Source organism: Rhipicephalus microplus, chromosome 10 (genome assembly GCF_043290135.1).
Source record: "Rhipicephalus microplus isolate Deutch F79 chromosome 10, USDA_Rmic, whole genome shotgun sequence".
Taxonomy (NCBI): Eukaryota; Metazoa; Arthropoda; class Arachnida; order Ixodida; family Ixodidae; genus Rhipicephalus; species Rhipicephalus microplus.
Genome location: NC_134709.1, coordinates 91,212,362 through 91,237,447, shown reverse-complemented (window position 1 = coordinate 91,237,447; position 25,086 = coordinate 91,212,362). Strand labels below are relative to the sequence as shown.

Here is a 25,086-nt window from a genome sequence, read left to right as displayed (position 1 = left end):
TGCCGAATGTTTGTTTTCGCGTTAGACGAGGAGTCTAAAGCTTTCGCCAAAATGTGTAATCAGCTCGCATGAGAAAGGATGAGCTGGAAGATCGTTCGAAATGGCCTTCGTTGTGTGGTGAACATAATATAGACTGATGATGACAGTAATGAATATTACCAACTAACGTCACTGGAAAGAAGTGGTTGTTCCAAACTCACCAGTATCCACTTGAGATATGCGTGTTCCAGGTATCCGTGAATGATGAACATGGTGGGCCGCGTGCTGTCGAACTTGGAGTCGGCGAAGCTGTCGGCGTCGCCCGATTTGAGGCGCTGGTAGTACTCGTTGTTACGACGCGTGCGCAGGAAGAACTGCACGTTCAGCGACTCTGGTGGCAGCGGGAACAGGTTCAGGGGCCTCTGGATGGACAGGAAGGGCTCGCCCACCGAGAAGCAGCCGTACTTGCCGTAGCACCGGGTCAGGCTGTTGCTGCTAGGAGGCGCTGCGGGAGAGAACGAGGGTGATTGGTTGTACGCGAGTCCGGGAGAAGGACCACAAAGATGCACAGAGTGCGGCTACTAGCGAAAAAAATAACGAAAAACACTAGACATTATTAGGAAACTGTATAAGATTCTTGCCACCAATTCGTTGCCTCCAGTGATGAATTCAGGCTCGCTAGCGTAAGAAAAGGACAAAAAAATCAAAGGGGACAAGCGATAGAATGAATTCTAGGAGAAATGAACAATTCGAACTATTTACCCTTTGCTTATCACCCTTTCGTTTCCAATTCGAACTTATTACCCTTTCCTTATGATCATTAAGGAAAGCTTGAAAAGTGCTTGGACGTACTTAGCCCGCAGTTCATAATGTACACGTTAAAACACGGGGCGTGCAAACACGGATGCAAGAGAGTGGTCCAGACACTGTGGTTCATGAGTTCTATCTTGTGTTCGTGCTCGCATGCCCTGTCTTTTAACGTGCACACAATGAAAGCGCACCAACAGCTAAACTCTCTGTTCTTCAAAGCATCGTGTGCATTCCTCGAGTGCCTAAACTCGACAAACAGCCAGGAGATATTCGTTTCCGACGCCAGCTGCACAAACGTCAACAACATGCTGCGGGCTGCGCACCCCTGCTCTACTATGGCAACCTTCTCAGTGCGGAGTAGCGGCCACGTCTTCAAACTACGCTGCTTGTTCGCCATCAAACTTCACAGAAGTGCCATGTGCCATTTGCTGCGTGGCTCCTGCTGCGTGGTACATTGTCTAACTCCGAAGCAACGTTTCTAGGAACATTCTCAGAGTGTTGGCATATAGCAGGAAAACACTTACTACCCATGCTATGCTGTGCTTCGCATTGGTCTATATCTCTCGGGAACTGAGCTTTTTCTGTTTAAATCAAACCAATAACTTCACCACGGTGCCCTGCGTGCTAAGCGTCCGAAGACACATTCTTTTTAATCTGTGTTTGAAGGCACCTTTATCCTAAAAAAGGGCAGCCTACTCTGAATATTTACCCTAATAAGCCATCTATTAATCCTATTGAAGCCTTTTAGCTGTTGGACAAATGCTGCATGTGCACCTCGTGCATGCAAGCTAGTGTTAGACACTGACAGCTCTCTAAATGAAAATCTTTTGTTGCTGCGCGTTTTTTTTTTGTACTTCCTATATCCGCCGCGCCCTGCGCATATCATTTCATCTATCTGATTATACCCATCTGGAATAGTATGACGTGAGCCTCCAGGCCAATTTTTACGCCATTTCTCAATGAATCTCTCTCTCTCTTTCTCTCATTATATTTCTTAGAAACACTTTACCCAAATATTTATTGCAGGAAGCCAATGAATTATGGGCTTGTTTTGTTTTTGATATATACCGCCAGATAATACCTTTTGATAAATGAAACAGGTACTGAATCAAGGACAATTATACTGGTAAATTATTTGAAATCATTAGGTGTAGAATGGTAATTATATAAACGTAAATAAATTCCAGAAGATTGTAAGACAACTTGCCGCTGCCTGGGAAAGAACTTATACAACAGTAGGGCGACATGCGCGATGCTCCTGATTGTACATGGTAGCTTGTACACACTGACATGTTGTTGTTCCGAAACTAGTGGTCATTTTCTAGTACATGCGTGTACGAAATATTTCTGCACACAGCAAGTGGCTTCGCTGTCTTGCTTCCACCGTGCGTAAATCATTGCCCTCTCAATACTTTTTGTCGGTCTCTGATTATCAGTCGAGAGCATCGAGCTAAACTCTTTCGCCTCATTTATCACGAACTCATTGCGTAACGCTTTCTGATTGCGCTTTCGACCTTGCGCACACGTAGTATTAACGTACAAGAAGACGCAAAAGAAACACTGAAAAATAGATGGCTGTATAATCTCAGAAGTTTTCATCACCACTACAGATTTTGGGGCCCCCGTTCTCATAGCTATAAACTTTCGCTCTCGCTGGCAATAATTGCTTCTCTTCGCCGAACTGCGCCAGTGATGATCACTTCTTCGTGATTTCTCGCTTCCGTGATACTCGCCAATCCTGCCCTTGCGTTCAGCCACACTTCCTAGCCCTTGTATACTCTGAGCAGCACGATTGGCGCTTGAGCAAGAGATTTCATTGTCGTCATTCGGCAAAAGAAAGAAAAAAAGAGGTCACACGTCCGCGCGCAATGAGCGTTCCTTACGCATTGTAATCCTCCGTGGGTTAGGCTTACGCGTGCGCAAGTACACGCCCCCGAATTTCCACGTCTCTCTTGCCGGGAAGCACATGTAGTGTCCTTGAATTTCGCTCTTAGCTCGACCATCTTATCTATGCAGCGATCTCCTGGAAGTCCGATCTACTGCGAGGCACGTTCTTTTCCTATGTGTTCGGTATACGGAAATTTTCTGCCCGTCTGGTGATAGCGAACGCCGGCTCATGGACTCACGTCTGCCCTAGTTCGTAGGTGACGTCACCGTGTCGATCGAGAAGGAGAAGAGTGGAGAAGGAAGCACGGCGTCCTACCTGCTTGCTCGCGCGACTGGGTGTTTTTTAATGCTCTCGTAACACGGCGTAATGGAGGCTACTTGGCGTTCAGGCGCTGACGTCCGATATGCTCCGTAGCCAGGTTATTATTACGCGATCTCGCAGGCTCCTTTTTCAGGAGTATAATTCACTTTGAAAGCGTCGTTTTCAGCCGTTGGGGTGCGATCTTACGCGCATGATCATTGGCGTGTGTGGGCTTCCCGCTCCTCCCTTCCGTTTGGACAAGTTCAAAAACGACAAGGTTTGAGTTTAAAGTTAAAATAAAAAGGGAAGTTATGACACAGCAGGATTTAGCTCAACACACCGACACAAAAAGGTCGACAAAACACAGCGCAGTGCTTTATCAGAATTAGTTGAGAGTAACGCTCTGTCCTAACGTCTTCCTTGTGTAGTGTTGCGCTAAACATTTCAATGCATAATTACAAGGTAACCTGTAAAAGCATTGTATGAACGATGATGACCTTCTCACAAAGGCTTGCGCTTTTGCCGGGATTTTCGCGGTGGAAGGCCATCAGCCCCGGCATTATCGTCAAGAGCGTGCGTGGACAAAGCCTTACACGTTAAACAGCGACATAAAAAGGCACACTAAATAAGTGAAAGAATTACGGGTCAAGTAAAGATATGCGGCTAAACTTCCGATCCCCCTCTGCCCACCATATTGAGATGATGAGTAGTAAGGGCCGGCTGCGACCTCTGCGCGGTGCATATCTGAGGTAGTGGAGGCCGCTTTGACACATCTCATGCATGTTCGCACGTGCGTTTGTACGTGCGCATTTATGTATACACATGCAAAGTTTAATTTTTCGGTAAGTCTCAGCCACCAAACCACTGCCCCTGGCTACGCCACTGCCTCTTGGGTACCAATTGGCTCCCGATACGCGTGCAGCAGACGCAGCCAAGGCGAGCCGACCCATAGTGGCGCTTGCTTATGACGTGGCTAGGGCGTATTTCATCTTTAAATCTTTTATTACTAGGCATCAAGATAGACACGTTGTGTTCCATTCTAGCGCTTTCTTTCCTCCACGGGTCACTAACTGTCGAGCCAACAACCTTCAACATTCGAATCTGCCAGCGAGAGGAAAATCCGCTGTTGGCATCGCGTGTAGCATCATTTGAATTATTTGATATGTGGAGTTTAACGTCCCAAAACCACTATATGATTATGAAAGACGCCCATCCTTAGAATTTCTTGTCCGTAAGCAGTAGAAGCGCTGGTATAGCAGCGTGAAAATTTATGGGGAAGAAAGTTCGCGTATAGCATCGAAGCCGAATCGCAGGCGCCTTCAGCAATCTGACCCAGAACAATAGACAACCAACACCCATCCACTCATTTTTTTCTGGTCTCTTCATTTAATTAAATGAGTTGTTAGATGTGATTCGTCTGTGTCGACCCTGGTGATTGAGTCAGCAAAGCTGACTCAATCATCCACTATGTTTCAACTAGCCCCTACACAACCCCTGGTGAAGAATGGCTAGCCAGTCGAAGAGTCTACTAGCCCAGTACTTCTTTTTTGCCACAGTGACCAGCGTACACGCCGCGGCAAAAGTTTGCGGGATGCTAAACGTGCGAGAAAGTGAGTCTTGGCATTGGAACATAGCCTCCAAATGAATTGAAAGTTCGACGGAACACCGTCTGCTCAGGTATAGCTATTCTTGAAAAAACAGGTGACTGACAGATGTCAAAACGAAAGAAGAATCATGTTTCGAAGAAGTCGTTGCGTTTTGAACTAATAACCTGGTTCGCCTCCCTTTTCAAGGTATGCGCTCCGCTAAAATTTTGGATGGAGGCGAAAATGGTGCAGCCTGTGTGCTCAGATTTGGGTACACGTTCACGGACCCCAGGTGGTAAAAACTTCAGGAGCCCTCCACTGCGGCGTCTCTCATAATCATATGATGGTTTTGGGGCGTTAAACTCCACGTATTATTCAATCAACCTATGCACTCATTGAGTCTGCATTATTAAGTACTTCTTTCTTTTTCGTGTATTACGCCTACTCTATAATTTCATCATGATCTTCCACTACCTGACCCATAATAAGAAAACCATACGGAACCCGAAACATTATTCGTTTGCTTTGATATTCATCAGTGACCTGTTTTTTCAACGACGCCTTCAAATAAGTTTGCCAGCCTGCGCATTGCATGCAGCCTAAAGAGTCACCAACTAGATTAGAAGTGTTCCTAACTAACAGAGCGCAAATCCGCATTTGCTTATGAGGCGAAGTCCTGCAGACATTTACTTGTGGTTCTACATTCGCAAACATTAGCTTACAAAGAGTAGCACTAGCCGTCCTTTAGCCAATAGTATCGAAGGGCTAGCCTGTGCTAATAGCATCGATGTGCTACGCTGTGCATGCGAGAAAGTGTAGTAGGTGGGAATCATTCTATACCCGAGAACAAATCGTGGAAGGTAATATTAGGGCATGTTCTCACACGCAAAAGCTGTTGCATTTTAAACAAATCATCTCGATTCCATCTCTTTTTAAAGTGGGCTATCCTCGAGTCTGCAGTTTTACTTCTTTCTTTTTCGGCCATTACAAGCCTGCGCCATAACTTCACCACAATCTCCCACCGCCTGACCCAGAAACGCGCCATTATATACATACACTCTCCAATGCACTCACGTCTGAGCTTACAGATAACGCCACTATTTTGTAAACGCGGGAACATATCCAGCTAGCAGTGCGCATAAGGATTCATTTTCAATCGGTGGGACCATTTGAGCTTAAACCGGGGTACGCTATACTATATCTCTTACAACATGGTTAAGTTGACTATCTGGTAGCTCTTCTGAGGGTCTCTATACCCCTTTTGTTTTTTGCCGCATGCCAATTGAAGCGTACAAAAGCACACCGTACTTTTCATATCCCCGACAACGACTCGCGATAACTCCGCGTGATTCAGCCCTCCGTGCTTCGGCCTTCGCTAACGTACGCCCATATCGGAGCCTGCATTTGGAATTGCTGGGCGTTATGAGACGATGACGATCGCGGAAGGTGTGTTACCATTGATGGCCGAAGGCCGGGGTTTCTTTTTTTTTTTTAACGACTCATAGCGAATGCGTCCCGCTTGTCCCGCGAATGCGAGCGGCGCACCCGACGATATATGGCTCGTAATATATACACGTCCGCCGAAACCCGTTAGTGCAGATAATAGCGCGTGAGGTAAAAAACGGTGTATACGTGTGGGTCATGAGGAGTGTGGCCTGCGAGGAAAAACCCATCGAGCAGTCGAGAAATACGGAGTCTTGTCTCGTTTCCCATTCGCTGCTGCATTTACATACGGCCAACGGTAAAGATGTGCCAGCCATTATCACTTACCGCCGTTTTCAGAAACGCTGCTTGACTTAAACTTGAATAGCCATGGACTTCAATGTAGGACAAACACGTTTCAAACGAGCTCTCTTTAGGCGGTGCCAATGCAGCACAGACGCGTGTCAAGCGCACTGCTTTGGAGGCGGTTTCAAGCCCAGTTCAAGTCAAGGAGAGTTTATGAATACGGGGGTTAGTGCGTATAGGCGTCGCGTTCTTAAGCTTCGGGGCGCAAGTTCGGCTTTCTGCCACGGTGGCTGCGTTTTGATTTCCGTGTGCTTAGATTTCATCATCATCATCATCATCATCATCATCATCATCATCATCCTGACTACGTTTACTGCAGGACAAAGGCCTCTCCCATGTTCCGCCAGTTAACCTGGTCCTGTGCTTGCTGCTGCCAATTTATACCCGCAAACTTCTTAATCTCATCTGCCCACCTAACCTTCTGTCTCCCCCTAACCCGCTTGCCTTCTCTTGGAATCCCGTTAGTTACCCTGGACCACCAGCGGTTATCCTGTCTACGCGCTACATGCCCGGTCCATGTCCATTTCTTCTTGTTGATTTCAGCTATGATATCCTTGACCCCCGTTTGTTCCCTAATCCACTCTGCTCTCTTCTTGTCTCTTAAGGTTACACTTACCATTTTTTCTTTCCATTGCTCGCTGCGCCGTCCTCAATTTGAGCTGAACCCTCTTTGTAAGTCTCAAGGTTTCTGCTCCGTAGCCAAGTACCGGCAAGATACAGCTGTTATATACGTTCCTCTTGAGGAATAGTGGCAATCTACTTGTCATATTTTGAGAGTGCTTGCCAAATGTGCTCCACCCCATTCTTATTCTTTTAGTTACTTCAATCACGTGGTTCGGCTCCGCGGTTATTACCTGCCCTAAGTAGACAAAGTCTTTTACAACTTGATTGATTGATTGATTGATTGATTGATTGATTGATTGATTGATTGATTGAATGATTGATTGATTGATTGATATGTGGGGTTTCACGTCCCAAAACCACTATATGATTATTAGAGACGCCGTAGTGGAGGGCTCCGGAAATTTAGACCACCTGGGGAGTCTTTTACAACTGGAAGTGCACTATTACCTATCTCGAAGCGCTGCTCTTTTCCGAGGTTGTTGTACATTACTTTCGTTTTCTGCAGATTCATTTCAAGTGAGGTTAGGAGGACAGATGAGGCCTATACGGTGCTACAGAATTGGCATGTCCTTTGCTATCGGGGCTTGGCTGACAGAAGAGAACTGGTAGTGTGGTTCCTAATTCACAGAATTATAGCTGGCAACATAGAGGAATACTTCGCATTAATGAAAGGGTGGTAGGTATCGTATTTGAACTGAATAAGAGATACAAGATGAAGGTGGTACAGGACTACGTGCCTACATCCAGCCATGATGACGCTTCAGTTGAAAGCTTCTATGAAGACGTGGAATGGGTAATGAGTAAGGTAAAAACACAGTATGCAATACTGATGGGAGACTTCAATACAAAGGCAGGGAAGAAGCAGGCGGGAGACCAGGCAGTAGGAGATTATGGCATCGGTACTAGAAACGCCAGAGGAGAGCTACTAGTAGAATTCGCAGAACGCAATAATTTGCGGATTTTGAATACCTTCTACCGAAAACGAGGAAACGGCAAATGGACATGGAGGAGGCCTAATGGCGAAAATAAGAACGAAATAGACTTTATAATGAGTGCACACCGAGGCATCGTGCATAATGTGGAAGTGGTTGGCAAGGTACGATGCAGTGAGCATAGAATGGTACGGTCTTGAATTCGCCTAGATTTGAAGAAGGAACGACAGAAACTGCTACGCAAGAAGCCAATCAATCAGCTAGCACTGAGAAGGAAAGTACAGGAATTCAGAGTCTCGCTTCAGAACAGGTACTCGGCTCTTAGTGAGGAAACCAACCTTAGCATAGATACAATGAATGATAATCTGACGAGTATCATTACGGAGTGTGGAGTGGAAGTTGGAGGCAGGGTAGTTAGACAGGACGCTGGCAAGCTTTCCCAGGAAACGAAGAATCTCATTAAGAAGCGTCAAATCATGAAAGTCTCAAGTACAACAGGCAAAATACAACTGGCAGAGATTTAGAAGTTGATTAATAGGCCTAAGGTATCCGATTTAGGAAGGTATAACATGTAGAGAATTGAACACGCTCTGAAAAGTGAAGGAAGCATCAAAGCAGTGAAGAAGAAGCTTGGGATAGGCAAAAATCGGATGTATGCACTAAGGGACAAAGAAGGCAATATAACTACCACTATGGATAGGATAGTTAAAATAGCGGAGGAGTTTTACAGAGATCTGTACAGTAGCCGGGACAACCACGACTTTAATACTAAAACAACTAGCAGTAACCCAGATGACACCCCACCAGTAATGATAGAAGAAGTCAGAAAAGCTTTGGAGAGCATGCAAAAAGACAAAGCTGCTGGTGAGGATCAGGTAACATCAGATCTGCTGAAAGATGGAGGACAAACTGTGTTAGAAAAACTAGCCACCCTGTTTACGAGGTGTCTCCTGACGAGAAGGGTACCAGAGTCTTGGAAGAACGCTAACATCATCTTAATACATAAGAAAGGAGATGGCAAGGACTTGATGAATTACAGGCCGATTAGCTTGCTCTCTGTAGTATACAAGCTATTTACAAAGGTAATTGCTAACAGAGTAAAGAAAACATTAGAATTCAATCAACCAAAGGAACAAGCAGGATTTCGAACAGGCTACTCAACAATCGACCACATTCATACTATCAATCAGGTAATAGAGAAATGCTCAGAATATAACCAACCACTATACATAGCCTCCATAGATTACGAGAAGGCGTTTGATTCAGTAGAAATAGCAGCCGTCATGCAGACACTGAGGAATCAGGGCGTCGATGAAGTATATATAAACAACCTGGAAGAAATCTACAGGGGATCAACTGCTACCATAGTGCTTCATAAAGAAAGCAACAGATTACCAATGAAGAAGGTTGTAAGACTTGGGGACACAATCTCCCCAATGCTGTTTACCGCGTGCTCACAGGAGGTTTTAAGAAGCCTAGAATGGGAACAGTTAGGGGTTAATAAAGAGCACCTTATTAACCTGCACTTCGCCGATGACATTGAATTGCTGAGTAACTCAGGGGACGGATCGCAACTCATGATTACGGAGTTAGACAAGGAGAGCAGAAAGGTGGGTCTTAAAATTAATCTGCTTAGATTTGGGTGAGCGTTAAAGAATTCCGGTTGGTTTAAATTAACCAGGATTCTAACATCTACAGCGTGCCTCATAATTGTATAGCGACTTCAGCGCTTAAAACCCGAGTAATTCAGTAATTATGGTGATGTTAAAGCGGTATTGCTCTGTGCACTCAGCACCGTACGTATGTCGGGGTTTGGTGGCGGGATTGCAGTGGGGTTGCAGAGCAATAACGAACTTACAAAAAACGGCCGTGCATTGGGGACGCATCTCACAACCAAATAGTAATCGAAATGAACAACGGTGTTGCTGTTTTATACCATATACCTAACGACCCTAAAGTAAGCATTTTTCACTTGTTAAAGGGGTGGCGACACCAAACTTTGAGGCAATTCCTAGGTTGTCGTGGATTTCCTCTGTATGCAAGGACTATCCACACGAAGAGTCGGACTCAGAAAACGCGTAGAATATGTTTTAATTCACTTCTAAAAGTGTATCTGAATGAAACACTCTCGCGATCTAGGCAAATCACTTGCGCAGCAACACTGACGTTTCGGAATAGGAGAAGCAACGGCAGTTATCGTGACGTCACAGCAGATTTGTAGTGACGTGAGTGACCTCCACCATCTCCGAAACGCATTTCGTGAATAAGGAGAGAACTAGCGTGCCTGCTGTTACGAGTGTGCTGGCGCCCCTGCAGAGACGCCGTGTGCATCCGTTAAGGACTCCGAGTGCTTTCGTAACACTCGACGCGTCGGTCAGAGACGCTGCGCGCGTCCAACAGCGCGGCTGTATGATCCTCCATCATCATCTCATCAGCGCTTATAAAAGGCCGGCACATCGAGCGTTAGGCGGTTTTTACGTCCACGTTCTGTACCTACAACGTATATATAAACGCTTTGTTTCCTTCTTGCTGCCTTTTGCCTTGCCACTGCCTCGATGCTACTGCAGCTGGCCATGGCGTCTGTCAGCGCATTTGTTTTGCTGATGATGATGAAAAACATTTATTATAAAAGAGAGAGGTACGGGGCCAAAGCATGACCCCGCTACATGGTCGGCGTCCTTAGTCCGGGACACCGCATGACGAGGCCCCTACTCGCGCCCGTCTCACCAGAGCCCGTTGAGACTCTAGTGATGAGCAGTTGAGGAGGGAAGTCTCCCATGCCTCTCGGGAAGGGGTAGGGGAATGGGGTAGGTGGGGATTTTTCGGACATGCCCATACTATGCGGAAGATATCACACGTCTCCCCACAGTGTGGGCACCGCCCATCTGTGTTCGCATTGTTTTGCTAGCGCTTGATGTGGCACGTGCGTATGAGAGCAGACGACACTCAGCACGATGTGCGTCACAGCCTCGTGTGCTCACGTGACCAAGCCACTTATGCATCGACGTCACTGCCCAATTCAGCCCTGCAAAACCGAAACCGAAAATAATTACCATAAGTAGAGCAATATTAAAATATTTAGCAAATATACACAAATCTTGGTGTGGGTATCATGCTTCCTGAAGCTGAAGGAAACGCTTAGAGCAAAGAACACGCATGCCACATATTTGGTGGCACCACCCCTAAGAATAAAATCTCCTTATTTGCACTCCTCTTCGTTACGCAGATCAAATCGAATAGGGCAAATTATATTTGGCTCGGTTAGCCAAACCTACATCAACGTATAGGGTTTTATCGGTTGATCGATTGGTATATGGATGTTTGGGACGTCAATTTGTTTGCCTATTCATCCGGAGGTCGGCGTAATGTACTTTTTATTGAAACCAAAAAAGGACACAGGGAATCAGAGATATCAATGAAAATGTATTGGCGATGCTAGCGCTAAGCCACGCAAGGCTTGGAGCAGCAAAAGTGGGCCATTTTTAAGGGTGCTCTGAATGCTTCTAGGCTCCTTCTGGGCCTTTCCTAGGTAATGCAGGTTGTTCCTAGGATGATTCTACATCGTCGCTAGGCTTTAGCTAGGTGATGCTGGGCACTCTCTACGTTGATCTCAGCACAGTGCGCAGACAGTCACAGACGGGGTACGGTTGTCCAATCTGCAAACAAGAAACTCGCGCTGATACCAAGCGTTCGTACCCCTCATAGGTCTACGGGCACGTCGACGTTGCCGTTGGCTTTCCATCACTTTTGGCTCTTCTCGCAGCCACCATCGCTTTTGCCGTTACCTAGCGTTCTCTCGTCGTACTTAGTCGCGGTCTTCGGCTTGCGTGGGCCGTTGCTTCGTAGCCATTTGTGGCCACGCTAATTGCTTCCTCCTTCCCTTTTATTGAACCAGTGGTAAGTAGTATGACTCGTCCAATTATGTAGACGCAGAGAATGATCTTAAACTTGTGGCTCACCCCACCCCCCCCCCCTGGGGGATCGGCAAAGATTCGGGTAGTTTATCAAAAAACAGCGAAGGCTTATATTTAAATACTGGCGAGAAGAAAACCAACAGAAATGTTAATTTTTTGTAAATAATTCTAAATTATTTGTAAATTATCCGATTGCAGTGGCACATACCAGTTTACGATGATAATAGCTTTTTTTGTTCCTAGGGCAAGAAAGGATTTGCTACGGAGCTTCGCGGCTAGAACGGTGCCGCCTAAATCAATCACCTTTTTTTTTGCCTTGCAGTGAAAAGAAGGTACAAAAACAAAAGTGGAATAGCGCCTCTGCGTCATTGTTACAGTCAACAATGCGGAAGGAAAACCCAGTCTTCAAAAAACCCCCGACAAAATGAACGTTCTCAATATCAACTTCCTGAAGCCACCGACTAAATGGACGTTGTCAAACACCATCTTCCTGAAACTCTCGACAAAATTGATGTCAAACACCATCCTCTTGAAACCACCGACGAAATTAATGTTGCCAAACACCATCTTCCTGAAACTACCAACAAAATGAACGTTGTCAAACACCATATGCCTGAAACCCCCGACAATAATCACGTTATCAAACGCCATAATCCTGAAACAACCGACAAAATGGACATCGAACTTCATCTTCCTGCTACCACCGACTAAATGGTTGTTCTCAACACCATCTTCCTCAAACCACCGACAAAATGGACGTTGTCAAACACTATCTTCCGGAAACCCCCAAAAATGAGCTTTATCAAACACCAACTTCCTGAAACCTCCGGCAAAATAAACCTTCTCAAACACCATATTTCTGCAACCCCCGACAAGACTGACATTTTCATAAGCCCTATTCGTGGAACCACCGACAAAATGGACGTCCAACTCCATCTTCCTGCAACCACCAGCGAAATGGAAGTTGTCAAACGCCATCTTCCTGAAACCGCCGAAAACAATGGACGTTATCAAACGCCATATTTCTGAAACCACCGTCAAAATGGACGTTGTCAAACACAAACTTCCTGCGACCCCCGACAAAATGGACGTAGTCAAATATCATCGTCATGAGACCACCGACAAAATGAACGTTGGCAAACACAATCTTTCTGATACTCCTGACAAAATGGATGTTGGAAGCGTTCACCTTGGGTTAGATAACCTAGAAAGATACACCACCCAGTATAAGGAATCAGTTTGCTTGACTCAAACTGCGGCAGCCTTGTTGGTTGATTTTATACTGATTTTGCCGCCATGATCATTCGAGATACCGTGGCAATCATGGTCATAGTAGGATAAATATTTTTATCTGTGCTCTATTCGTACCTTTCTTCATTGAGATGCATATTTCTTATCGGCTCGTTGTGAAAGCAATTTTCCCTTTTCTAAACCCCGAAGGCGTAAAGGCGTTTGCGTACAGAATACGATTTGTGGCGCAGGTAGCAATGTTTCCTGGAAAAACAATGAACTTATTAAGTCGCAGAGACATAAGAAGCAAGGACAAAATCTATGCATATTCGTGAACCACTCGCTGTTTCTATGGTTATTGAACCACAAAATTTGCAGCTCACATGCACACGTATATTGCCGCCTCAAGTTTATCTAGTGATATCTGTGGGCTCTGCGGTCTGCGTCCAGCATTCTTGCAGATCTACAGAGGTTTTGAAGCTGGAGTGGGCAAAAGTGATATTGCGTTAGATGGCATCTTGGCAGAAGCACTTTAGTTCCAATAAAATTAGGGCAACCTTAATAAAATGTCGATGGGATCATGTCGAAATGCACGTGCGCGCTCTACTGTACACGGGGAAAGGAAAAAATCACAGCATATATACGCAGTGCATGATTATGAGTGGGATGAAGCGTCGGTCTGTATATCTACGCTTTGGTCCATCCGTTCGTTCTTGCTTCCGTTCGTCTATGCGTCCACCCGTCCATCCATTCATCTCTGCGTCCGCCCATTCATCCATGCCTCCGTCCATGTTTCGGTCTGTCTATCTGTCCGTCCATCTAAGAAACACTCCAAGTACCACCATGTCGCATCTTTTCATCATATAGAAGTGCCGCCATCCAGCGAACATTCCAAGGACTAAACGAAAGGTGGCATGGCCGGACTAAAGGAGTGGCACGCGCACACTCTCTTACGTACTGGTGTCTAGTATCCACCTTTTGCCGCTGATAGTTCACGGCACTGCGGCCCAACCTTAAACCTTGCAAGAACCAAGGAGATAACGCCCTGCGAGTTTAACGTGGCAAGCTTTCCAGGTCAGATAGAGCTTATATTGCGTCCTTCTGTTACGAGTTTTTTTTTTCTAGTAAGCATCAAACACAAGGCAAATTTTATTGGAGATTAAGTAACCTATACTACTCTCGGAAACCTATTTTATGAGAAACAACTATCTTTGTATTTAAGGTTATCGTGCGCGGGTTTCCTCCTCAATCCAAATTGAAAAGGGTGCACCGCTCCTCTAGTCCGACCATGGAGGTGGCTACCTACTACTACGACTACTACTACTACAGACATCGCGGACGCACTGCCCACGGCTTAGGGAGCTTCGCCCCCGAAATTCTTGAGCAGGGGGTTACACTAGAGCCATCTTATCACAATGTAGTCGTGTCTTCATCGAAGCAGCCATTGCCCATTTCAGTGGTTGTATGTGTATGCCTAGTACACTTTCCACGGCATAAAAAGGGCGTTCTGGGAAAGTGCACGAAGCAGCTAAACACACGCGCTAAGGTCCGTAATTGCTGCCTTGAATGAGACAAGCAGAAATGTGGTATTGTTTTCATCCAGGTAGCCAGTGCCTACCTTGGCGAGTGCAGATGAATGCTTTGTGCAGTTCGGCCTTCTTTGGATTTCTCTAACATGCGACTAACTTGTATAACTCGCGGGTACGAGTAATATGAATGTGCTCAGTTTCTACACAATTTAATCTGTAACGGTAACTTGTGTGCGCAGATAGATCTTACATCCCATAAGCTGTGACGGCCCGCCACGTTGTTGTAGCGGTTCCGGTACTCGGCTACTGAACCAGAGGTCATGGGTTTCATCCCAGCCGTGGGGGTCGCATTTTAAATGAGGCAAAATGGTAGAGGCGCATTTACTGTGCTATGTCATGGTCGAAATTTTGGGAGTATTTCATTACGAGGCTCCTCACATCATAATTTTTAACTCTTGTGTGCATGCGTTTGAGTGAGTGTGTGTGTGTGTGTGTGTGTGTGTGTGTGTGTGTGTGTGTGTGTGTGTGTGTGTGTGTGTGTGTGCGTGCGTGTGTGTGTGTGTGTGTGTGTGTGTGTGTGTGTGTGTGTGTGTGTGTGTGTGTGTGTGTGTGTGTGTGTGTGTGTGTGTGTGTGTGTGTGTGTGTGTGTGTGTGTGTGTGTGTGTGTGTGTGTGTGTGTGTGTGTGTGTGTGTGTGTCTACACCTTCTGTTTTGACACTATTTCCTAACCCTAGTGCTGAGTAGCAGACCGAATGCTTGTATCTGGTTAATCTCGGGCTGTCCTCTCCATCTCTCTCTCTCTCTCTCTCTCTCTCTCTCTCTGGGATGTAAACTTCCTGTTATTACTATTACAACCTATGACGTGCTCTGACCACACAGTTTGATTGTTCATTATGCATCCGTCCATGGAATAGCATGCTTGACATGGCCCTTAAGAGAATATCTTGCTGTCATCACTGGATCAGCACCAATATATGACTTTTTTTTTGTCGGACGACAAACCAAATGTTCTGAAAGGCTCCGCCTAAATGAATATCTGTTTCAAAGCAACTTCACTAGGCGCTAAAAATCTGAGTCTAAATTTGGTTCTAACAGCAGTTCCAAGTTTAAACGCCTGCACGTCTGTCTATATGCGCAGGAAATAGATTTTTTTAAAGATAAATCAGAATGCCCTACCAGAACGTGATACGCTTTCAAAGCCATTAACAAATGTGATTACCAAAACTTTGTACGCGTACCTTTCTGTCGTACAAAATTCGTCAATTATTTTCGTATTTCAAGTTCATCCAATAAATATAACCATTCTCCTATACTAGAAAACTGGCTTATATATTTTTATTTGAAGCCTCAGTTTAACGTTACTTACGCTCTAAACAGGAGCTTCGTTTAAATTATTGCTTTCTGTGTTTATCTCGTAACCAACTGCTAATGTAACGCCTTCGGGTGTGGAAGGTGTAGAAATAAATAATTAGGTAAAAAAAGTCGTGCTTGCGCCATGTGCTGTATTTTTTCGTGAAAAAAATCGCGTATCTTTTGGTTCGACAGAATCGCTCGCCACAATCACTTTTCTCCACCTTGGAAGATGGCATCTGTCAGCCTTTTCACACAGCCCAGGTGCTCGACTATATTTACGACTGCAAATCTATCCTAGTTTTAACAAACCACCAAATTCTCTATCATCTTGAACAGTGCTTCTGAGGCCATGGTATAATGTGCTTCACTACAATATATATATATATATATATATATATATATATATATATATATATATATATATATATATATATATATATATATATATATATATATATATATATATATATATATATATATATATATATATATATATATATCGGTGGTTACCCGCCTGCCGTGTATCGGTTTTTCCAACTGGCGCAGACTTTATTATGCGCCTTGACTAGATCCTTTAGCGAAGTTCTCATTTGAAGGAGCCTGCATCGGTCCCTATATACTGCCTCATTATAGCCGTTGCGTTCAAGGGCACACTTGTTGGCTACTGTTCGAATGCGTCAGCAGAGGTACTTGTCCTTGAATGTACTCGGGGAATTTCCCCACCCGAACATGGTGGCAGTGATGCCTGCTGGCGAGACTACGTTGTTAGCTGAATGATTACGCATTCATCGATTCGGCTATTTTCAGCTAAGCGTAAAAAGAGCAATAGTGCAAAGAGTTCATATCTACACTTCCGAATCAATCTGTACTGTTCGCGCTGCCGGAAAATTTGGTACTTGAAGCTCGATCGGTGATAGTCTGTGTTTAGAACAAGTGTTCGACGATTTACAGCCCGATGTACTCTACTGTGAGAGAGCAAAAAGCTGTCCCAAACGACATCCACAGGAGTCTACCATTATATGGGACTTCTGATACGTTCATTCTATGAAATATTTCCATCCGAGCTTTCCACACAGAATGTTCACAATCGAAGCTGAAACACGCGCCCCTGCATGGTGTTTGTCACTTGTTCATTCCCTAAGGTTCAAAGTCATTCTCAAATATTGGTTGCGTCTGTCCAGAAATCTTATAGTGTTTGGCATTCGCATGTTCCCTTCTTCATTGTTTAGCGAACCATTTGTCAGTAGTGAGACTTGCCATATTTTGTGGCGCGTGCACGCTACGTGTTTTTTGCTTGAACAGCACGGACGAATTCAGGCTTCGCTTAGCTATAGACCTATTTCATGTACGTAAACAGGAGTAGGCGCCTGAGAAATACTGAGGTGCTTGTAGCGACGTCTTGGGGCTCAAGCTCCGCCCAGTCCAAAATTCGCCAGTGCCCTTTGTGAGCATGTGACAATCGGCACAGCAGCTGCTAAGTTGCCTCCGAGCAAAGTGCGTCTGGGTGTGCCCTGATATTGGTTATTTGCTAATTATTTTTAGAAGAGTACTTCAATAGAATACCGTTTTAGAAATTTATTTGACGAATGGGGGACATCTTGACTTCCAATGCAGAAGTGAACAATGATTGATCAACAATTCTTTAGTGTTGCCCTATTGCTCGATAGTTTCGGCTAATGTTGGTTATTGTCAAGCACCTTCTTGATTCTAGCTAGTGTTCATTACTATTGCTTCATCATTACCATCACCCTCAGTGCAGAGCAAAAAATTCTTCCTTGTGTCAGGATTCACCAGACCTGCTGTCAATTATGTGACGACTAATCTTGGCTTCTCTATCCCTAGTGTTCTTTGGGGCCGACTGCTACATGCTAACTAATGGCTGATGTTGGTTAGTGTTCTCCCAGTGTGGCCCATCGTTGCTGGTGCATGACACGTGCGTCTAACAGTTCTCTCACGCTACAGTTCTTGTTAAAACATCCACTTCATTTTTCTTATTCATTCTTAGAATGGAAAGAAACCAGCATTGGAAATGGCGTGCAGCCTCGTATGAACGCCCCGGGGACGGAAAACACCCGTCTCGGTTCGATAGCTTTAACCTTTGCGCGTGCGTGCAAAGGCCCGAGCAAGGAGGAGGGCCCTCACACCCTTCAAACAGGAGCCGCCACTCCTTTCTATCTGGCGGAGCCCTTACACATTTTTCTTCGGGAGGTTGCGCAGGGTGTGCCGCCATATCGGCGGTGCCAATTACGTGCGCAACTATCAACTAAACTCCACTTGCCGGTTGGATCCGTTCAACAATGCATTTGCCGTGAGGCCAAGGTCGAACAACGCCACTGTTGATGCGGCGCCAATAAATGTCTGCATGTGAGCCAGACGGATTCAGCCATCGCGGCACTCCCGGTGGGATCGTCGTCACGCATTCACTGTCTGAGCGGCGCGAGAAAACGTCCAGACCTTCAAGCGATAATTGATAGGAAGACGCATTGAGGTCGGTCTGCTACACAGGTGTGCGCATATATTTCTCAGCGAGGTGAGGCTGCCACGTAGAGAAACCATGGATGTCCGCATTTATTCCACGTGACTGTTCAAGGACGTCTGCATGGATCGTCTGTGGTCATGAAAAAACAAGATTGGGTTACTTCGACGTGACAGTAAACAAAAAGCTCGGTTTGCTTGGTTCGTATTTTCCGTACATCAGCAACAGCTATGATTTATCGGTATTACAAATTTCCAGAACTACGTCTGCCTTATCCCCGCCACCCAGACAAATTAAGGAAACTCCTGCTGAGACTAAGAGCTACGGTAACGTAAAGTCTAAAACACGCAAATACAGAACATATTTTGGAGTGTGGGTTTGACGGAACTCTACTCAACTGCTGTTAATTTTGTCCCAGAACTTTCTAGGTAGACTGCTTCGTCATTTTTTACTGTGGCGATGAAGAAACAATTCGACATGTTTTGTGTGGGTGTTTGGAATGCAGCGCACAGAAGCAGTCTATTGGTCATACTTTTAACAAACTAGATGAGCAGCTTTTAGCGGAAGAATCACTACTTTGTCATCCTCCAGACTTTACGTTGCAGAAGGCCTTACAATTGCTACTAGGCCCCCTACGATCTGCTGGCCTGTCAGAACGACACTGAGTAGAACGTTCTCGTGCGTGTGTGGGCTTAACATAGCTTTCTTTCTCGTTTTTTTCTCTCTGTCTCTCTCTTTAAGCATCTATTCGTTGCAGAAGGCCTCACAAGTTTTACTAGGCCCCCTACGATCCACTGGCCTGTCAGAACGACACTGAATAGAACGTTCTCGTGCGTGTGTGGGCTTAACATAGCTTTCTTTCTCGTTTTTTTCTCTCTGTCTCTCTCTTTAAGCATCTATTCGTTGCAGAAGGCCTCACAAGTTCTACTAGGCCCCCTACGATCCACTGGCCTGTCAGAACGACACTGAGTAGAACGTTCTCGTGCGTGTGTGGGCTTAACATAGCTTTCTTTCTCGTTTTTTTCTCTCTGTCTCTCTCTTTAAGCATCTATTCGTTGCAGAAGGCCTCACAAGTTCTACTAGGCCCCCTACGATCCACTGGCCTGTCAGAACGACACTGAGTAGAACGTTCTCGTGCGTGTGTGGGCTTAATGTAGCTTTTTTTTTCGTTTTTTCTCTCTGCCTCTCTCTTCAAGCATCTATTCTTCCACCCTAGTGCAGGGTAGCATACCGGATAACACCCTCTGGTTTCCCTCTCCATTATCCTTTTTTCTCTCCCTTCCCGTTTGTTTACTTTTCTCTCCCCACGGAATGTAACACCGTACAACGTCCATTTTTTTGCGTGACATCACTCGCAAGGCGTTCCAAGCTGCGAACAAATGGTGCGATCACCGGGTTTGAGACGTCTACTCCTTTTCTTTAGCGTGGTGCAGACTCAATCCTAAGGTATGACTGGTAATGTGTAAGTGCGTGGTATGCATGTGATGCTAAACTCGTGCTATCCACGAAGTGAAAGGGTGTTCCTCAACTGGGGGGGTTGTATTCAAGAAGACCAGTGGCCGCGTTCCTCCTCAATAATTTTACATTTCGTCAAGATACCTCGAGTCGCGAAGTACTAACTCACACATAATGGTGCTGTTTTCGTTATCTATGCAAGACAAAAAAGTCACACCTTCGCCACAAAGGCGGAGCAATGAACGCGATAGCAACAAATTGGACGGTCACGCACACAGTGGCAAGCGAAATGCCCGAGGCGGGTGTACTTAAATTTCGGTGCATGTTCAAGAACCTGATAAGAGAGTGCTTACCAGCGCAAACGACAGGGCAGGAGGCGACAGGAAAAGAGACGAGACAGAGCGCTGTGTCATCTCTTCTCCTGTCCCCTCCTGCCCTGTCGTTTGCGCTGGTAAGCACTCTTTATCATTTTATACCAACACGCCCATTCCTACTGTCTCTTGAGCTAAAGAACCCCTTGTAGTAGTTCAGGAGCCCTGAACTACTGTTTCCATCATAACCATGTTGTGATTTTAGAACGATGAAGCCAGTCATGTACAGCAACCAAAGAACAGAGCAGCACTGTCAAGGCGAGACGTCCACCGAGCTCTTCATCATAGGACAACGAAAGTGGCATGTCGACGTTTCTCGATGCTAAGTGCAGTGAATGGCCGGTGTTCGCAGAGAAATTTGCAACGTATGCGCCTTACTCTCGTCTCCGGTGCCGGCGGGGACATCCATATGGATGTGTTTGTGAAAAGGGCGTGGGAGTCTGAGCACATCATATTCTTGTATTTCTCAGGAAATGGTTGAGGGAGGGGAAGAGGGGGGGGGGGGGGTCATAGATGTTTCATGCATCACTAAGTGTCGCAGACATATTCGGGTTTTTTTTTTTTACGAATATTATCTTTGCTGTAACACGAACGTACTCGACGTAAGCAAGTTCAAGGCAAACTATGGCGAAGCATGGATAGAGCAGGATCGTGAGCGGCACCCGATGGTGCTCTAGTGAAGTTGATCAAGAAAAACTAACCCAATGCGAGATATGACGACCTTCAACAGAGAGCACAGGATGAGTGCTGTCTAGCAATCGAAATGGAAACAGTTATTGCGAAAGAAACATGCGCGAAAACAAAGCCGAGCACGGCAGACAAGCGCGAAATTTGCAAATGCGAAAGGATACAGAGATACTTGCTAGATACAGTTAAAATTAACTCGTGATGTAACCTAAAGCTTTGACAGTCAAATAATTGTAGATGCATGCTTTAGCCATCCATCGATGTCGTTAATAATCAAGTAGTTTGTGTACCTGCGTGGCCCGTCCTATGTTGAGTGACATATTCAAGTTTCTCCCATAAGCGGACGTATGCTATGAATGGTTGTATTTTTTCGCATATTTTTTTTTTGGGGGGGGGGGGTAAGGGGGGATGGATAAATTGTTCAGTTTTGCTACAGCAGTGCTCTCTGTTCTCTGTCTTCGTCTTTCAGTGCTACATCAATCATGTGTCAATATTTCAAGTAGCCCGACTTTGGATTCTAAATCAAAAGAAATGCGTTAGCTTTTCGTCGCGCCATCAGGCACCAGCGGTGTCGAGCAACCCTCAATATTACCAGTGATCAACATCGCCTCCGCCAATAGAAAGCAAGGTTTGAGTAGGGGCTATTTATGATTCTGATGGCGCTGAACCTCGCACGTAATCCACTACCTCAATCACCGGCGCAAATTTGATGAAGCGGCGATTTCGTGCGATGACGTCAGCATTATTTTAGCGTCATGATGAAAACGCCAATTTCAGCAATCCGTGACTACAGTGGTTAGAATAGCGTGACGATGAGATGGCGTTGCATCACCTTCCCACATGACAACATTTATGAAAACTGTTCGAAAGTCACATGGCCTCACTTTGACATGACGCCACATATTGCCACGATTTCTGACGTCGCGATGACGTAAAGGTGATGTGCGTGAAGCTGCCTGTGATCCTGGAGGTAGTGCAAAATCACGCTACATGCAGCGAGTTTTTTTTTTTTTATGAGGAGCAAGTTTGACCCAGAGACGTCATCATGCCCCTGCGCATGCGCGTTCCTCCTCTCTCTCATTTTTACGCTCCCCCTTCTCTGGCTTCGCTACGCCGATGCAAGCAGCGTCTGCTAGCCTGCTCGCTTCTTACTCCTCAAGCTTTTATCCCGCAGCCGTTTACACCACCATTGTGCAAGTGCGTACTCTCCCCCTCTCTCTTCCTTTCTACGCTTCACCCTCCCTCTCTCGCCTCGCAACGCCGACGCAGGCAGCCTCTGCTAGCGAGTTTCGTGATTGAAAAAACTGACTGCTCACGTTGCACAACCGTTCACTAACCCCCCGTACGTATAGGCCCTGCATTTATTTCTCCAAGGTAGGGCCAGTGGAAGATCTATACTGTGTGTTGTTTAATAAAAATTCGCAGCGTGCGTGGTAACTAAAAGATAATTGCGGGTCTCTGTGTCCAACCTGCGTCTTCTGTTTCTCGTTGCCCATTAGCAGCGATTGGCATAATCCAATAGGTAATACCAGTCCATCACTGCGTGCTTTGCGCCTTCGCAGGTTTCTCTCCTGTGCAACGCCGCCCCCATTGTAACCGTTCACGCCCTCTGCTTTGCATCTGCTCATGGTTCCCTCAAGCGGAAGCTGGTGTAATGTTTAGATGCAAAGCAGCTCTCTGGCAAGCCTGTGAAACGCTGTCCGTTCGTGTGTCTTCGTGCCAACGCGCCTCACGGCGCTCCCGTCGCCGTAAGTGTTCGGGCGATGCCAAGTAGGTCAACGCCTTCCTTCGCAGTGCACGATGATATCACTCTATCCGTCGCTCGCCACATGTCACCTCTCTCTCGCTTGACCCTCTCCGCCACTAGCAACGTTCGAGCGCACAGCGAGTGAACACTCTTTCGGCTCGTTTTGCCTGTAATGGAGAGGACGCTGACTGATTGTGGTGAGGCGTGTCGACGCGCGCCTCTGATAGTCGCGGGCGACTTCAACGTTGACGTCAGCGGAGAAGGAGAAGAATGGCTCGCTGATTACATGCGTGACGTGCACCAGCTGAAGTGCGTGTTGGCGGATCGGAAACTACCCACCACGATAAGGGGAACGTGCATCGATGTGCCGTTTGCCCAATATGAGGTCCAATGTCTGCAGGAACCTCTCAGCGTGCCCTTCACCGAACACAAGGACGTGGTATTCAAGGCGAAAAACGCGCCATCTCCTGTCCAGCGCCCGTGTCCACTCTGAAGAAACGACAAGACCTACGCCAGCCATCGCTTTGAACGAATCTTCCAGCGCTCACCGCAGCACCCATGTTACCGTGACTCCACCCGTGTGCAAGGCTGCTGCTTCGCATCTCATCAGGGTTCCCTTTGGCAAGATGTCGTTAACTTTTTTAAGGAGGGAGGGGGATAAGAGGAAAATCAGTGCATCACCCCGCCGCGGTGGTCTAGTGGCTAAGGTACTCGGCTGCTGACCCGCAGGTCGCGGGATTGAATGCCGGCTGCGGCGGCTGCATTTCCGATGGAGGCAGATATGCTGTAGGCCCATGTGCTCAGACTTGGGTGCACGTTAAAGAACCCCAGGTGGTCGAAATTTCCGGAGCCCTCCACTACGGCGTCATTTATAATCATATGGTTGTTTCGAGACGTTAAACCCTTCATATCAATCATAATTAGTGCATCGAATGAGAAGAAAAAATAAAAATGGCTTTCGCCTTCGAGTCGGCTTATGCAGTCTCTTAAGAGACCCGATGGGCTTTTTATTCACATTTGTTACTGTAACGTTATGTTTTTTTTATTTCTGCTTCTCTTTTGCATACGTTTCCTGTCAGCTGGTTTTTGATGTTTTTAATTTCCTTTTTACTACATTTATTTTCTTTGCTGCTGAGAGAGTGGGCTGGTGTTGGCGTTGTTTGGGCGGGGGGGGGGGGGTAGAAAAAGTGGGTAACGATTTAGAGTACAGGGTACTTTGCTATGTGTTCGTAGCCACAAGCCTAGATAGAACAAAAGATAGTGACTCAGTATAGGCGCCTCCAGTGTTCGTTGTGGTTCTCTTTTCTACCGTCTACGTTTGTCACCCTATGACCACAGTTAATGCTCACCAACTAACCCGACATTCAGTTCTCCCAAGTAGACGTTGTGTTTTTCTTGGTGGCAGCTGCCAGGCCTGCTCTCTTTTTATCTCCCTTTACTTCCTTGTTGATACATACTTATGCCTATTAATGCCAACTTCGGTGATCCGAAATGCCATCATCTCTGACCAGACGGCCTTGCCCACTTGTCCGTCAACGCGTGATACGGCAATAGCCGTGACCTGCGCCATTTAAGTTTTTTTTCTTGGAGGGGGGAGGGTCCCGCCTACTTTTGGAGAGCCGTTGAAGTACAGCAGACAGGTCGTTGACGGCACCACGTGTCAGAGCGGCATTTTCATCACAATCATCAACTGCGCACGCTGACAAGCTGTCATATATGCGGCGTGCCCGTTTTACATCGACGTCAGCGCTGCCCCCTTGCGGCCGTCCTCCGCAAATATGGCTCATTTGCTGCTGAGTAGCGCTTATCGGTTGTCAGACGCCTCGGAAGAACGTTGCTGTGCATCGTCAGTGCTCTTTTTTTGCTTTCTTTATTAAAAGAATATGTATAGATAGCCTCACTTCATCATAGCTTATAGGCGCCAGTCATTTTCTGGCGAACCGCATGCATAATAAAGCTAAATCGTGTTAATACGGAACAAGCAAACGAATATGGACAAAAAGCTCAGACAGCCAAATTGCCCCGTTTAAGAAAAAGGTTGAAGCGCGCTAACACAAAGTGAAGATAATATTGAAATTAGTTTGCTGTTACACAGCAAGTATAAAATTAGCAGTAAGGTTAGAGCGTACTTCTTTGAGTGAGTTGGTTGTTGATGTCAAAGTCTTGCATCGCAGAAAAATGTGGGGGAGAAACTACAAACGCAACGGTATGGAAAGGAAATGTTATGTCATGAAAAACAAAAGCAGAAAGGGAAAAAAACAGAACAATGTCAGATAGTTTGTATTTTTCTGTTCACTGTAAATATGTGGAATGTTTTTTAAAGTTCGTTGGCTGTGTATGTACTGGGCTTCATCAGACGAGGAGGGGGCAAAAAGACGTTAACAGAAGAAAGTACAAGAAATGGGAAATGGTTGTAA

At 45.9% G+C, this 25,086-nt stretch overlaps 1 protein-coding gene across 2 annotated transcripts in view; it reads right to left on the bottom strand.

Annotated features, from left to right (window-relative positions):
* Positions 1–25,086, bottom strand: part of LOC119180573 (pancreatic lipase-related protein 2-like) — a 158,256-nt gene that overhangs the window by 85,703 nt on the left and 47,467 nt on the right. For both annotated transcript variants that reach the window (XM_037431672.2, XM_075875870.1), the window contains exon 2: positions 201–484. In XM_037431672.2, the coding sequence (XP_037287569.2) occupies positions 201–484 (284 nt within the window). The remainder of the gene's footprint in view (positions 1–200; positions 485–25,086) is intronic.